The following is a 16,556-nucleotide window of genomic DNA, read 5'->3' as shown; positions in this document are numbered from 1 at the left end:
CATTCAATTTACATTTTAAAAAAATGTTTAGGAACCTCCAAAGGAGGACCTGACAGTGTCAGAGAAGTTCCAGTTGGTCCTTGATGTTGCACAAAAAGCACAGGTGACTTGGCTTCCTTCAGAGGGTAAACTTGATGAGGGTGATGCCACCCTGAAGTAGGGGGGCCTTTCAAAACCCCCTTTAAGACAGTGGACCGCAGGGCAATATTTTAATTCGTTGTTTTATTTCCATTTCTGTTTTACAGTATTAATTTTTCTCATTTACAGAACCTTTTCGGTAAGATGGCTGATGTTTTGGAGAAGATCAAGAAGTAAGTGTTCTAATTCAGATGGTTTCAGGTGTTTGCAGCACGGTGGACAGCATGCGCAGTACCCCATGTGTGTACGTACATATGTATGTATGTATGTGTGTGTGTGTCTGTATTTCAGTCTGTTCATGTGGGTGCAGCCAGAAATCACTCAGAAGCTCTACATTGCTCTATGGGTGGCCTTCATCTCCTCCTGTGTGCTGCCCTACAAGCTCTTGGGCTTCATGATCGGTGAGAGCTTTCAAACGCCGCACTTCGCGGTTATTGTAGTTCCGTAGGCAAATCCACACAGCCCTGTACTCCCTGAATGCAGCTGGACACTGCTATTTACTGATGCGATGCATAACAGAGCTCTCTGTGTTAGTTGTCTTTGGTACCAAGGTGAGACTGATGCATCATGGGGGGGAAGTGTTCTTAAATTCCGTTCTCTTTAAAGGTTACTTCTTGGCTGACATCCCCTCTCCCATTTTGCTCCTTCCAGGTTTGTATGCTGGAATCAAGTTCTTCATCATTGACTTCATCTTTAAGAGCTGCCCCAAGCTGCGGGACAAGTACGACACACCCTACATCGTGTGGACCAGCCTGCCCACTGACCCGCAGCTGAAGGAGCGCAGCAACGCCACCTTGTCCCGACGGGTATGGTACCCTGCGGTGGACCTGCAGCTAATACCATGTTCTGTTCTCTTCAGTAGCCTTTTAACCTTGGGCCTTCAGATACACTTGTTTTTCCGGACAAGCTGGTGTTCCACTAGCGTCCTGATGGTTTCCTTCTGGAAACAGTGTTTTGTAATATTTTCTGTATATTTTGTTTGATTTTATTTTCATAGCACATGGCCCAACCCTACAGTGTTTCTCACTTTGACATTATCGGTTACATAAATAGTATTGCAGCAGTTGCATTTATAATCAGCATTATTTTGAAAAGGTCCAAACACTCTAGCTACACCCACACTTGAGCCTTTTATTATTCCATACATCAGCTTGTTGGCCATGATATGGTGTTAACTTATGTTTGTTTGCCATCCAGCATTTTCACCGTTTTAGTTAATTTATCATGAATTCGCAGTGTTAGAGAACAAAGTGGGGAACTTGTCAACACACAAGGATAATGAGTGAGAGAGAATGAATTCCTGCTGTTTGTGTGTCATTGTGTGGATGTGCTGTCATCCATGCTCCTATGCAGCAGTTTCCCCTGGTAGTCCACATGGTGTGTGTGTGTGTGTGTGTGTGTGTGTGTGTGTGTGTGTGTGTGTGTGTGTGTGTGTGTGTTGATTCTGAAGCAGCTGTCACAAATGAGTCTTGTTGTGTCTCTCTCTCTCTCAGCCCTCTGGGAATGAAAAGGTAGGGTCCTGTGTGTGTGTGTGAGCAGTGTTTGTGCAAGAACAGATCAAAGCTTGTCCCACATGTTTCCACACAACATAGTAAGTGCTGCTGTGATCCATGTGGTGACTCTCCTAAATTCCCTTCTACAAAAAACAGTGAAAGGAAAGTTGGGAAACTTCTAACATTAAATCTGAATGACAGGCTGTAATGAAGTTGATGTCCGTCCTGGCAGATTTTTGAACTGCTACACACGATCCCGCATAATTAGCAAGTCCACTAATATGACTCTCTTTATATCGTAATGCAATTGTGCGTAGTTCTGCTGCGTGTCTGTATATGTTTGTTGTGCGTAGCAACAGTAGATAACGAGAGTTGTGTTAGAAAATAGATGAAATGATGGTTACCGCGATGCAGACGCATTTGCTGAAGAAAGACGAAGAAGAACAGCGAGACGTTCAGAAGTTTGCTTTGGTGACTTAGAGAAAAGTTCTGAGTCAATACTTGATTTATTCTGGTTCTACGAGATCCCTGTTCAGTGAATCATCGTTACATAAGCGCTTAGTTTAGGCGGCCTTGTGCGCGGTTTAGTTGCGATCGCTAATTTGGCGGATACCTTTCTCCAAGGCAGCATACTATTATGTTTGTACACTAAGCCACTACTTCTAGGCAATTCTTACTGTATCAGTGGCTAAGTCCCTTGGTGAAGGGTTCTAGAGCAAGAGCAGGGACTGAAACCCGTGTCTTTTGATTGCAGTGCGACATTTCAGACCACTTTGCCACCTGTTGCCCTGCTCTGTTTGGTATTTTTAGACAAGTGTACGAGCTGCTTTGCTTGTACTCCGCTGCTGTAGGCATATTCACACATCTTGCAGTGTGTTTCCTGCTGTTTGCCGTTTTCTCAGCGATGTGAATTATTGACTTGCAGCATAACATGAAAGGCCATCTTCTTCCAGGAGACTTATCTCTCTGGTCTGACCTCAGGCTGTGCTTTGACTGCTGGTGATGTTTTTTAAACTTGCATTAGGCTGGGAAGCATCTGTCAGCATCGCTTCAGTGCAATCGGTGCAGTGGAAAGCAGTGATAACATTCTCTTAGTGTGTTGCCTCATTCTTGGAATAGCTGCACTGTGATGCAACTAACCACAGTGAAATGTTGTGGATGATCCAGGAGATGATATCTAGTCTGAATCCATCTTCACAAGAGCTTGCTTTCTGCCGTGCACGACGCCACATGTGTTCCTGAACATCTCTGATGGTGAGGACCGGTGTGTTCTGGTCATCATCTCCTCAGAGTCAGATGCTTGAATCCACTTTCTGGAGGAGGGGCACTCCCCTGCGTACCCTGGTTCGCATTGAAGATCTGAAGTTCCCACCCCTACAGCAGAAGTCTCCTCCCCCAATGGAATAATGTGACCTTGCCTCTCATTATTCGCTTCCCAGGTTCAGCCCACGGCGTCTCGCGGCAGCCTGGCGACCAACGTACCGTGCGGCATGAGCCGCGACGAAGAAGGCGGGAGACCACATAGCACAAAAAAGGGTGCCTTCCACGAAATCTTTAACCTCCCAGAGAGCGAGCGTCCCCTACCAGGTTTGCAGAGGCATTACGTTCTTCAGTTTAGAGGCCCAAATGGCTTCTGACTATTGGAGTTTAATTGGTTACTTAAAATGCATTAAATGCATGATAGAAATCGGTGAATGATTTTAGTACCGTTTATACGCTTTCCATAACAAAACATGTTTGTTGCGACTTAATTGCGTGATGTAATTCCTGTGCTGTTTTCAGTGTGTGAGAACGGGTGGCGGTGCTGCCTCATTAACAGGGACAGGAAGATGCCCACGGACTACATTCGCAATGGTGTTCTCTACGTCACTGAGAAGTGAGTTCTCTTTGTGCTGGACCGGTGTGTGTGTGTGTGTGTGTGTGTGTGTGTGTGTGTGTGTGTGTGTACAGTTGCCCCGAGTTCACACCCCAGCTGGTTGTGCTGCTCAGAGGTTTCTGATGCCTGTGTTCTGGTCTCCCTCCGCCCCCAGTTACCTGTGCTTCGAGAGCTCCAGCTCCCGCTCCAGCTCCTCCAAAAAGAACAAAGTCATCAAACTGACGGAAATCACAGACATACAGAAGGTTCGTACGCGCTCATTTGCTGTTCAAATCAGTTACGCGTTGACATTTATTTATTTAACTAAAGCTTTTCTCCAAAGCAGTGAACAATGTTAAGATACTTAGTAACTAACCATTTTATGCAACCCAGTAACTTTTTTTTTTTTTTTTTTTTAACTGTAACAATTAAGGGTAAATGTCTAAGGGTACTACACCAAGAGGTGGGATACGAACCTGGTCCGAGTCCAAAGGCAGCGGATCAAACTACTACCCCGCCTGCTCCCCTATATCCACAAGAGGGTGATTTTGTAACCCACTTTTTCTTTCTTTACTATTTTCCCCTTCAGTACAAAGTGCTCTCCGTGCTTCCGGGGTCTGGAATGGGAATATCTATTGCGACACCCTCCACACAGAAGGTAAGAAATCATAAATACGAGTGACGGAAGACGACTAGTTGAATCACACAGTGACTAGTTTGGGTCATTGTCTACACTCACACTGTGCCGCCGCTATTTACCCCCCGCCGTGTAACTGACTCTCTGCCTGTTCTCCGGCAGCCCCTTGTGTTCGGCGCCATGGTCCACCGCGATGAGGCTTTTGAGGCCATCTACACCCAGTACATGAAAATCGTGACGACCTCCGTCCCGGAGACCTAGCGCTGGCTCCTGCGCGGTCGGCCCTGCCCGTCACTGCAGGGCTGGAGCTCCTGAACACCCAGTCCTCCTCTTTACGCTTTACGCTCTCACAGGGTGTCTGTCGGTGGGGTGGGCCGCGTGCGTCGCGTCGCTCGCCGTGGCCGGTCAGGCCGCAAGCCACACCCTCTTCCTTTGCGGAGGCGAGGACAAGGTGGCCTTGCTGGCTTTGTGATTGGTTGAGGAGGGCCTTCGTTTCGCTGACATCTCATCCCGGGGAGGCTGGTTCTCCTTTCCCACCTGACGGCGTCGTCGTGGACGACGCTTTTTAAAATCTCTTCTAATTCCCTGTGCAGGCCTTGCACTAGGAATATGTTGCACTTTGGAAGTGTGGCCTTTTTGTTGGTTTGTCTCATCATGTACACTTAATGTGCTGAAACACACATTTAAGAAAAAGCATTTCTGTCAAGGTGGTTAGAAACATCTTTTGAACAATTTACACTAGAAACTCTGCGAAAGCAGTTGACGTTTTTAAAGGATTGCGGCCTTTATTTAGGATGATTATTTTTCTGTAGGACTCAAATGTTTCCTTAGGATGCACTGATCAGTGATGAAATGAATGTGTTAAAATCTGTTGAAAAGCACACGCTGAAATAATATGGAGTCTAATCTAGGCTAAACCGAATTGTCTTTGCGTACATGGCATGTTCATGCGTTACCGTGTATAATGTACTGTTTTGTAAGAGAACCCTTAATTAGTTCTAGGAGGTAAATTGATATAGCAAGAAACATTTGTTCTTATGTTATACGAATAATTCACTGAGCTGGACTGTTGTTCCGTGATGACCTTAAGGGTTTTGGGACATTTTTTGTTACGATTTATCCCATTGTCTTCTCCCATTTGCTGTTGGTTCGGTTTTTAATTACTCTAAGCTTAAGTGTTGCAGTCATTAATGGCTGTAATTCAGTGACACATGACAATAATGAATACCATTGTTTCTCAAGAGGGGGGGGGAGTTGCATAATTATTGCAAGTAATCTCAAGGTGGTCAAATCCTCTTTAGTCAATGCAAATTAAGCCGCACAGTTTTATAATTGTAAATCCGAACAGTGAGCCTATTGTTTCTCTTAATTTCTGGGGAAATGCTGTAGGGAATATTTGTTTGCTGGTGCCCTTCTGTATAAAAGCTGGTCTTTTTCTTTATAGAAGGGGGTTTTATCTTCATAAATTCAATGCCAAATCAGGTTTTGACTTGCTGTGTAAAAGGGCAGTTGGATTAACTGGCAAAATGCATATTAAAAGAAAATTATGGTGGTGATGTTTTTGTCTTACAGCTGCACGGTTATGCTCACTGGGAGTCTGTTGCGTTGATTCGGTGGAACTTTTTTTTTTTCTCTTCCCCCCCCGGGTTGATTGTGTTACGGTAACGTGCGAGTCTGTCTTATCGCCATTCCCGATGTTCCCGGTGTGCCGTGGCACATCAGCTGCTCTCGTGACTCTGAAAGCAGTAGAGATTCTCACCAAATGGCGAGAGGACCTGTCCAGCGGAGCGCAAACATGCAGTCGTGTGTCTGTGCCCACGGGCTTCCGGAAGGTGCAAGCTCTGCTTGTCACGGAGCAGATGCTGCAGGCTTTCTCCCGTAACCTCGAGGGATTTTAATTACTCCTAGTTTATGTGAGGAAGCAAAATTCAGGCCTTTCAAAAAAAAAAAAAAAGCGCTTGGATGTAAATATTGCAGCGTGGTCGAGGGGACGGAAATCGTAAATCCCGCTCTTAGTCTTATGTTGCCTTTTTTGGCTGTGCTGGTAACTCTGGCGCTGCATTTGGGTTTTTACAGCACTGTGCAGCAATGGAGCCTGCTGAGCGAGAGCAGGATGTGTGATGTAAACTGTGCTTTTGCCAACATTTGCTGTCCAAGTCATCGCTGGTCAGTGTCCTGCTCCGGAGGTGATGTTTACAAGAGGCCGGCCAGCGCCCGCACCGTGGACGCCAGTTGGAACCCCGGACGATGGGGGAATGAAGACTGGAAGGACACCTCTCCCGACGAATGCCGTTGCCGCGTTGCCTGCTCTCGGTGGCCACGTGACAGCTTGTGCACCTTTTCCTAAGTACATGCTGCCGGTGTGCACCAGGGAATGTGTAGCTCTGTTCCAGGGAGAGCCCTTGGCACCTTGGGCTCCCCAGCAACATCCTTAAGGTCCTTGCTATGATCTTTGAACGTGTCCAAATGGAGCTTGGATTTTATGGTAACGGATGTGATTAAAAGTATTTCAAACCTGTACACAACTTTTGCTGTGAATCTCACAAGAACACAATCTGGATTTAAAAAAAAAAAACAAAACAAAAATATTGGGCTCAAAGTGACGGTGGGTAGGAGACTACCGATGACCTGCAGACACCTCTCTGGGGTTCGTGCTGATGGGGACAGAACTGTATTCATGCTCAAAACATGTTGAGCTGGGCTGTAAACGTCGATTGCTGAATCCATCTTGACAGGTTTGGGGTCGTCTTTGTAAATTTGGAGGGGAACAGCATCGTAATTTTCTGTTGCATGATGCTCTACCGCAGGAAGCGGTCAGGCAATGTGTGCAGGAGCACCAATGGCTGTATCCCAGCGTCCACCCTCACCACTCCGTACAGAGTGCCAGGGATGTGGCAGGATGCACCACGTACGCACACATTTAAGTGACAGTGTTACCTTTCGGGGGAATTTCTTGCTCCGAGTCACATTATATAAGAAATAACATGATCTATGAAGGCTAAATTGCAGTAGCAATTAACTGTAACAGTTGAATGTAATATGTATGTGCAGTTGTCCTGACAATAATCTAGGGATATGTGACGGTGTAAACCTTTTTTGAACCCATCCTGCCCATCCACAGCCCGCCCTTGTGAAGCCAGCGGTCGTCTCCAGCCCGTCCTGAGCCCAAAAAGCCCGTCGCCCTCTTTCCCACGAGGGAAGGTTGTCATAACCCCTCTGCCGACTTCCCTGGGCACACGCGTGTGCACTTGTGCAGTTTTTGGTGTTAGTGTTCAGTGTTGTAAGCGTGCGCTGACTATTTTTAAATTATATTCCCAATCTAACTGCAGAGGAACACTTTTCAAGGTCTCCTTGAGTTGTGAACACTTTATATTCTGTGTTGTAGGAGTCTGAAATCATGAACAGGAGTTTCTATATAAAATGTAATGTAAAAAAAACTGTACATTTTTAAAGAGAATGCCTATTGTAAAAAAAAAAAAAAAGTGATACTTTTTTTTAAGTAAACAGATTTAATGTAATTGTGGTTTTTATGCACTGTAAATTACCAAATCCTAAGTGACTGCTGTGTTTCTCTCAGCGATCGGTCTGGTCACGAGGGGACACAGTGGTGCTGGAATGATTGAGAGGCCTGGTCCACACACTGCTGTAACAGTATCTCAGAAATGACCCTTTTCTTTCTGCGTAAATAATCATTTTTAATGGCAGCTCACGGAAACCATTCCATTTCTAGAGTTCTGACTGTTAAAGCGTTAGTCGGGATTAAAGCTTTCACTGGCTCACATGAAAACCCCGTTTGCCTTCGGTGTGTTTCTCACTGTCGCGCGTCTCTGATGCTCACACTGACTAACTGCTTGCCTGATTTAGGGTCATGGTGGTCTGGAGCCTATCTTAGTCATGGGTTGTGAGGCAGAGTACACCCTGCTTAACGTCAGTAATGTCACAAGGAAATCACACATGCGCACAGGTGTTTAGAGTTGCTGATCCACCCGTCTTCAGAGTGTGGGAGGAGATGCAAACTACACGCAGACTGAATGGGGATCGAACCTGTGCCTGACAAACCCAGGTGCTGTGATGCACCTTTGCAAGCTGCTGTACCATCGTATGGTCTGGCTCTAATTTTCTTTTTAAAAAAAAAATTGTTCTTTTAGAAGGAAACAGAAAAGGGTTTGTCCGGTTTGTCCAGGATGTTGAATTTGAGAGAAATGACAGCTCCAGATTGTTTTGAGAAATCTTTCAATACTGTCAATGCTCAGGATTCTGTTCTAACAGCTGTGCGCGCGGACACACCCCCCCATTTCAGTGGAATATATCTCCATTATATATATAAATGCAATATTTTCATATATGTCCATATATCGCCATCGTTCGTGCCTTAGCAATAGCCATCAAGGTGCTCCGCCACTGCTTTGGTGGTACCATGCTGACTAAGATCATGGCCACAGAAACCTCCAAGGTCACTGTGTGACTTGTAGGCCCGGAGAGGACCGCGCTGCGGATTTCGGAGTGGACAGCGATCACGGTTTGTAAAGGCGTCCGATCGCAGTGCGGGCAGGGGGAGGAGGGACGCTCCTCGATCCAAGGCCCCGCTGTGGTCTACAGGCTCCGACAGGTGCGCCTGCAGACGCTCCCGGACCATCCTGCACCGTACGTCACTAAGAACCGCATTATTACCCCTGGTCTTGTAAAGATCAAATATTTCAAGTTTTTGTGCATCGTTACCCAGAGGCCCTTTGAATGACTGTTAGCATTTACAGCACCAGCTGTCGGGCGCGCTGTAAACATTTATTCCTGTATTCTGCTGCTCGTCCGCCTGTGCGCCCTTTGGCCACTAGATGGCGCCCGCTGGACACACAAGTGGATACGGAGTCCCTTCGGTGCGTTCGCTGTGCCGCAACGCGCATGAAATGTGGCCACAAGGAGGCGCTGTTGTAAAACGTAACAAAAACAGCAGCTCATACCAGCAATACTTTTTTTTTTTTTTTTTTTTTTTTTTTTTTTGTCGTGATTGTATTTAAGGCTATTACACCAAATTAACTGCACAGCCATACTATGCTGCCTTCCCACAACCTCACATTTTCAAAATGCATTTACATATCCGCGCATATTTATTATAAGCATTACTTCAAAGTGGATATTGGAGTGGCAGCGGAATATGAAATTGAAGATTTAAATTTTTTTCTCATCAGCATAATGATTTTAGCAAAGGCTTAACAACTCTGGTCTGTGCACAGGAGATGTAATCATACAGGTTTTACGAAACATTTTAATTAGTGTGCGATTTACACCAGAAACTCAAGGTGAGGTTGCTTTCTGCCTAAATGATTGTTTCAATGAAGCAATTAAGCGAACTGAAAAGCAGCACAGGGAGTGAGTGGAGAGGCCTGGAAGAGATGAAGCCCGCTGCTGGCTTCCCGTCATCTACCGCCCAGCATCGTCTCGAAGCTGCCTGTAGTGTGTGTGTTGTTCTGCTCTACAGATGTATGAACGATTGTAGGCAGTTCAGCGTAGCGTTTCGAACGCTGTAGTCATCCTGCATAAAGGCATCGGCTAAATTCTACGCGGTAAACACGGTAAGTCGTGTTAGAGAAATGCATCTGCTAATAAACAAATGTGTTTATGGATCCTCCTTGTTGGCGGTAAAGTTTCTCTGCCCGGTTCAGAGACTGCAGGCTGTCGGCAGGGGCTCTGGGCTCCAGCGCCGCCCCCCGCTAACAAATGAAAAATGTCTTTATAAGGCTGCCGAAATGTCTTTCTGACAATAGAGAGCACAATGACATTAAGTTGCGTGCTGCTGAATCCCCTCAGCCCCACACGCACCCCGCTTTCGGGGTTGAGGAGATCACGCGGAAACGGAGAGACGGGCACGGCGTCGAACCCGGGTCCCCGAAACAAACGTGTTCCGACCTCCATCTCGCCCTCCGCAAAAAAAACAGCAGAGAGAAACAATTGGTGCAGTGGGGTTAGATGGAAAGAGAGTCCTAATGAAATGCATATGAGGGCTTCTCGGGGGGGGGGGGGGTGTTTGACAAAAGGCCTTCGCTTTGTCTACAAAACCCCAATTAGAACGCGAGCGCCTTTCCTGCTGAAACATGTCGGCTCTTGTGCTTTAATGAATGTGCTCACGCTGCTCGCGCTGTAATTGCCCGCTACCTGGAAACCAGATCAATATGAGCTGCTGGGATTTCTCCCACTATGGGGGGGGGGGTTCACGGGTGGCCGATCGCCAGGACCCTCGTAGATCTGGGAAGATTCCAACAGGACCGCGGTACAGATTGTGCGAACGCTCTGGTGTTGTGGGTACGTCACGGTAATGACATTGCATTAGGTTGTAGTGTCTGCTGAGTTGTGCCATTCTAAGTGGGGTTGGGTGGGGGGCACCCATTCCAGCACTCCCAGGCATCAGGTTGGCTCTTTCCACTGGAGAGCTGCAGCACTTCACTCCCCTCCAGCACTGGGCCTCAGCCTTGTCCTCCATGAGTTCAGCCAACGAACCCGCTAGAAGCAGCAGCCCTGTGAGAACATTCCAGAAATCACTGCTGCGGTGGCTTTACAGTATTAAGTGAGAGTTTTCCATGGAGTGTGTCTAGAGTCATTGGAAGAGAAGGGCCCTCTGAGCAAACACAGAGAGCCTGGACAAGGTGGGGTGTTTGGAGTGTGACTGACTTGCATTACTCTTCATTACTGTAACTTCTGTCCAACGTGACCCACAGTGTCTAGTTTGTATATGAAGCTTCTAAGGTAGAGCAACTAACCCATTTACATTTATTCATCTGACACTTTTTTTTTTTTCTCCAAAGCATCTTGCAACATTAAGGTATTTACGATTGTTTACCCGTTTATACAGCTGGATAATTTTACTGCAGCAATTTTACATTTCTTTATTTAGCAGATGCTTTTCTCCAAAGCAGCTTCCAGTGAGCTCTATGTAGTGTTATCAGCCTACACACATTATTTAACAAGGTGACTTGCACTGCTAGGTACACTACTTACAATGGGTCACTCCTCCATACACCAGCAGAACACACTCCCACACTATGGGGGAACCTGAACCTTTGGACTGTGGGAGGAAACCAGAGCACCCAGCGTAAACCCACACAGACACAGGAAGAACATGCAAACTCCACACAGATTGAGCAGGGATCAAACCCACATCCACCCAGGCACTGAGAGACGGCAACGCTACTCCTTATGCTATTGGGTAAGTACCTTGCTCAAGGGTACTACAGCAATGGGTGGGATTTGAACCTGTGGGTCCAAAGGCAGCAGCATTAACCACTACGCTACCAGTTATCCCTCAGTTGTGTTGTAGAGTATTTTACGAGTCCTGGGTGAGAATCTCGCTCAAGGGATCTGCACTGGGTTTGCGGGGCATCGGCTCTGACCGCCACGCTTCCTGTCATCCGTCGTTTAATCTTCAGCGCTGATGGATCTTCTCTATGATGATGACAAACCAGCTCCTGGTCACAGACCACGGTACTATAGTATGTCTCTGCATTCAGCATAGAGCGGTGTGGTATACCGGAGTAGGAAACGGAATCACCGCCCCTGAGGAGTCACAGTTGAGGAGTGTGGTACAGTTTACCTTTGTCTGATACCCCGCTCTACAGCAGCGCCTCTCTATCCCACAGCTCGAACCCTGACGGCTGCTATCTGCTACTTTACAGATCTGTCCTGTTTTTTTTTTTTTTTTGTTTTTTAGTAGCCCTTTTACCGCAGGCCGAATTGTCAGCGTGACACCCGAATGAACTTTTTTTAAAAATGGCAAAGAAACAGTTTTGATCTTTTAATTTCAATTTCTTATTATTATTATTTTCCCTCTGCAAACCACATACTTCAGGTATCGCTTTGGAAACGAGCGTTTGCGTTCCCCCCTTGAACCGGATATCGCTCATTTTTGGTTCTGCTCCTCGCTTCGGCTGAGACGCTGCGCTTTCAAAGGAACGAACAAGATGACGTTGAAGCGCGTTGCCGCGTTTGTTTAAAGCACGCGTGTCAACATGACCTCATTAGCGATCCGCTGTGCACCGGCGTCACTTCAGAAACGCACCTGTCATTTCCCATCTGTCACTTTACGTCGCTCTTTGCGCCGTTTCTATTTTCACTCCCAGCATGTCTGCTATGCATATTTATGCAAAGTACGGGACAATTAATGCAACAGTTTTTTATTTCCCGAGGATTTGACATATGGCTGAACCCATATCTCATGTTCCCTCATTTGTACTCGCCCCACTTATTTTGACCGTTTTCGGATGCTCCCCCTCGTGATGAGAATATTAATTCCCTGTTTTCTATGCATGAGGCGAACGCGTCCCGCGAAGGGTAACTAAGAAGGTAGCTGGGTTTCGAACATTTTCCCCTGGCATTAAAGGCTGACATTTCAGACCCAATTAAGCTAGAAATCACACCCGGTTCCCGTCAATTGCTGCGTAATATATTCCTAAAGTTCGGGTCGGCCGGGGAGTACAGCGATATCCCTAGATAACGACGTTTCGGGGCCATTAATAAGAGGTTCAGTATGTCGATGGGGTGGTAATTGGGGTTAATGCCTGCTAACGTTGTTGTGATGTGCCGGGAGTGTTTCCCGAGCCTCCGGTGCGCGATTCGATAGAACCGGGCCCTTTGCGGCGAACGTTGCGCGGTCGAAGCCCGGTCGACGCCGCGGAGCGTTGGACCGATGAGACGGCCCCGCGCCGGCGCCGGATCGAGGCCGGATGCAATATTAACAGGTTTTTCGACGGGCTTCGAGTCGACCGCTTCGTTTCCGCTACAAAAAGAAACGGTATTCGGGCTGCGGCAGCTTTCCGGAGGGACGGCGTCGCAAAGGCTCGCGGGTCCCCGATGAGTCGCCGCGCAGAATATGGAGCGGGAGGAGCGTATTCAGCAGCGCTCTACCTGGGCTGAGCGAACGTCTGAAACGCACTTTGCTGCTTTTTTTTTTTTTTTGGGCCGTCGTTTGTCACGGGAGCGGCGCACCTTGCCCACGAGTCCCCCGGGGAACGCCAACCAAGCCCTGCTTGCACTGTGCTTCCAGGAAGCCCCGGTGGGGCGGGGTGGCTGCTTTCGTTCACTGGCAACGCTTCTCCACAGCTTTGATTTAGCTGAAAACACCTCCCAGCCTCCCCCACCCCTCCTGGAGTGTCGCCTCCCCCAGGCTCCACACATCTAATGATGGCTCCCATTCTGTTTGGTTATGCGAGAGGACATTTTAATATCGCCCTCTCATCCATCAGTCCCCCCGCAGGCTCATCCCTCTCTACATCTCCACTACCACCCCAACCTCCCCCCCCCCCCCCGCCCCCAAGGCTGTTGAGCAGGGGAAATGATTTCTGGTCTCTGCAGCTTTCTGGGGGTGAACCCGTTCCTGCGGGTGCCGGCTGTAATCATGCTCGGGCGTGCGCTACGTCCTGTGGTGCTGTCGCACCCCCACCCCCACCCCCCCACTTTGTCATTTACACAGGCTTGCCGGGGTCCTCCTGGGGCCCCTTCGCTCGTTCCGGCAGTTTGTTTTCCCACACGTGACCTTGGAGGCTCCTGGGAATGCTGAACAAGGAAGGATGATTGCTTCTAACCGGGCCTCGGTTATGTATTCATCTTCCTGTCTGCGAGACATCTTCACTTCTTCACCTCCGCAATCCTCGGGGTGTTTGACGGCAGGCGCTTCCTCCCGCCGCCGCCGCCGCCGCCGTCGTGTTTGTTGCCGCTGCTGTTTGCGACGCTGCCCCGTCTTCTAATGTTCTCGGTAATCCCTGACAACGGGCAGCCTTCCTCGGCGCCGTCTGAACCTGCGGATTAGAAGTAGTCATTTGCCGCACCGAACACATTCAGCCCGGTCCGTCTGGGGTGCGCGGCGCTTGACAGGAGAATGAATTTCCGCTTATTCAGGCCTGTCGGGAAGGAGATAAACGCTCCGGTAGTTATTCTAGTTACAATTACAATGGCGTGCCAAGAGATGAATTGTATCACGCAGATGGAGGTTATGAGTTTATAAACAAATACACAATGTGATGCAATATTCTTTCTTCAGAGCAGTCAACCTTTGTGCGGCGCTCGAGAGAGATTAAAGACAAATACTCGCCTTCGAAATGAGTTTCGCGCAGCCGTTCTTCTGCTGAGCTTGAAGTCGCAGCGTGGCTGTGCGGTTCCATCCTCCGAACCCCTAGTTCTGTGCGGTTGAACTAGGAGCCGGCTACGTGCGGGGACCCCTCCGGTCGCGCTTCGGTCCTTGCTGCTGGTGATGGGCTCGTGCCGTGTACTGACGTCGCTCTCACTTTCATACTGTATATTGTGGTACTCGGTGCCGTGGGTTTGGATGGGGTGAAGAAGGACGCACGGGCGGCGTTCATCTCGAACGTAGGGAAATGATGATGCTCTCGGTCCGAGAACCCCGTTTCCTCGAAGGTCTACACTCTTTCCCTCTTCTCCTTTTTTGCTATGGATCACCAGCCTGTCAAAAGTGTCTGGTTCTGCACACTGTCTAACTCAACATGAATGAATTTCTCCATTTATCATTTCCAGTAACTAAAATCTTTGATAAATTAATCCTAAACTGCCATGCCAATAATAAAGTTTAAAATAAAACAATAAAATGAAAAGGACCAGCTGATAGAAAGACCACATGGCAGAACCTTGAAAACACCCCCCAAAAAAACCCCCAGTCTACTTAGCACCCACAGCCTCTCTCCTTCCCACAGGCAAACACGGTCACCCCATCATTTTGCCCGTAAGTCCCCCCCCAGTGGTTGCACACCTACTTCACTCATTTTTCCCATAATGCAACTATTTACATTAAACACATTTCCCGCTAAAACACAGTAACGCGAGTCGTAACAATATTCGTTCAGCTGAAATGTTTCTCCAAAGCCACTGGGCAATTTTTATCCCCCCCCCCCCAGGGTAAAGTACCCTGCTCAAGGGTATACCAGCAAGAGGTGGGTCCTGGTAGTCCAAATGCAGCAGCTCTACCTTAGCTGCCTTTGTTGGGCCTGGGGTGGGTTGGGCAACCACACTCCTAACAAAGTCCGTTTGTCAGGCAGGTTAAAGAAAGGAGTCCCTTCTATCGTGTTTTGCTGGTGTATTCATTACACTCGAACACGAATAAAGATAAGACATGATGGAATATGTTTTTAAATTTATTTTTACTGAACCGCATGCATGTAACAACTCTCGCTCACTTTGTACATATCGCTGGCCAAGTAAACCCTAACCCACGTTACTATTAAGAGTGGCCTATTAACACTTATCCCTGCGTTTACATAAACACTCAATACACAACACCGTTACGTTCGTTAACAAAGGTTCAGGCAGCACCGCAAAGAGACCATTCAGCAAGCGTGCAAACAAGTTTGAGCGTTTGACATTTAATTGTTAGGAACAAGGAAAAAGCTGCTTTCTTTCTTATACTGAACTGGCACCGAACTAATGGCTAATAATTGTGCTTGTTGTCTCCGTGACAATCCGTGTCGCACGTATCGAAATGGATTCAGTTCATCTCCGAATCCGTCATCCGACATAAAGGTTCCTCTTGGGTCACGTTCCGTCCCGACCCTCCCGGATGATTTTGCGTCGGGCAGCACTGATTCATACAGCTCGGATATTTACTTTCCAGCGCATCGTCACCTGAGGGCGCGTTGGATTAGTCCGTGACCTTTTGGACCAAGCGGTGGATGTTTACTGCTGTCAGCGCATGAAGCCATTTGAAGGCCTTCAGGCTTTGATACCATAATGAAAGAATGAGAGTATAAACTCATATTTCATCCACCTCGGTGTTGTCCAACAGCGAATGTGTCCAGTTTGTAGGGAAAAGCGCCAGAGCTGTGCTGACTGAATCTCGGCAGTTTTCTCACGATGTCCTTCTTGCGGAAAGAGACTCCGTGCACCGTGTCATCCGCTGCCGTCCGTTTCGACCGAACGGTCAGCATCTGACGCGAGCGAGGCGGCGAAAGTCTTTCTCCTGCGCTCCTCTCGGCGACGAGACCTAGTGGCTCGGGGTTCCGGGACCGGGGCAATGTCATTTCATCCTTTACCTCTGCTTCTAATTCTGTCCGCTGCCAGGTTTCCTGTGTCCGTCGGCGGATTCAATTACCCAGGTTTGCTGCGAATGAGGGCTCGGCGCATTGTTGGCTAATCCACAGCGGAGCGTAATCATAGCCGGTACATTTGTATGCTCACTGGGGAGAAAAGAGAAAAAAAAAAAAAAAAAACAGTGCGAGTCTAATCCAATCTAATACAGGGTGAGTATTAATCTGTTAAGCCCCGCTAATGATTGGCAACGTGAGCCTGTTTGTAAGTGAGAGATTTTCAATGCGCCGTCGCGCTGTCGGCGATAATGCGGCTGCGAATTTGCGGCTGCGATTTCTCGGCCGGGTTGCTTCCGGGCCGGAGGTGGAGGGCCACGCGGGTTTGGGCCGGTGCTGCCTTGGGTTTGGGCCGCTGG

General features: G+C 48.0%; 1 protein-coding gene across 1 annotated transcript in view; it reads left to right on the top strand.

The window, feature by feature from the left end:
- gramd4a (GRAM domain containing 4a) overlaps positions 1–6,643 on the top strand; it is a 28,073-nt gene extending 21,430 nt beyond the window's left edge. The window contains exons 11-19 of the mRNA XM_018730136.2: positions 32–103; positions 268–311; positions 430–539; positions 790–944; positions 3,071–3,218; positions 3,414–3,507; positions 3,662–3,752; positions 4,076–4,144; positions 4,286–6,643. Of these exons, the coding sequence (XP_018585652.1) occupies positions 32–103; positions 268–311; positions 430–539; positions 790–944; positions 3,071–3,218; positions 3,414–3,507; positions 3,662–3,752; positions 4,076–4,144; positions 4,286–4,384 (882 nt within the window). The 3' untranslated portion in view covers positions 4,385–6,643. The remainder of the gene's footprint in view (positions 1–31; positions 104–267; positions 312–429; positions 540–789; positions 945–3,070; positions 3,219–3,413; positions 3,508–3,661; positions 3,753–4,075; positions 4,145–4,285) is intronic.
- Positions 6,644–16,556: the final 9,913 nt, after the last annotated feature.

Source organism: Scleropages formosus, chromosome 21, assembly GCF_900964775.1.
Source record: "Scleropages formosus chromosome 21, fSclFor1.1, whole genome shotgun sequence".
Taxonomy (NCBI): Eukaryota; Metazoa; Chordata; class Actinopteri; order Osteoglossiformes; family Osteoglossidae; genus Scleropages; species Scleropages formosus.
The sequence above is the reverse complement of the archived record's forward strand: the minus strand, read 5'-3'. Positions and strand labels throughout refer to the sequence as shown.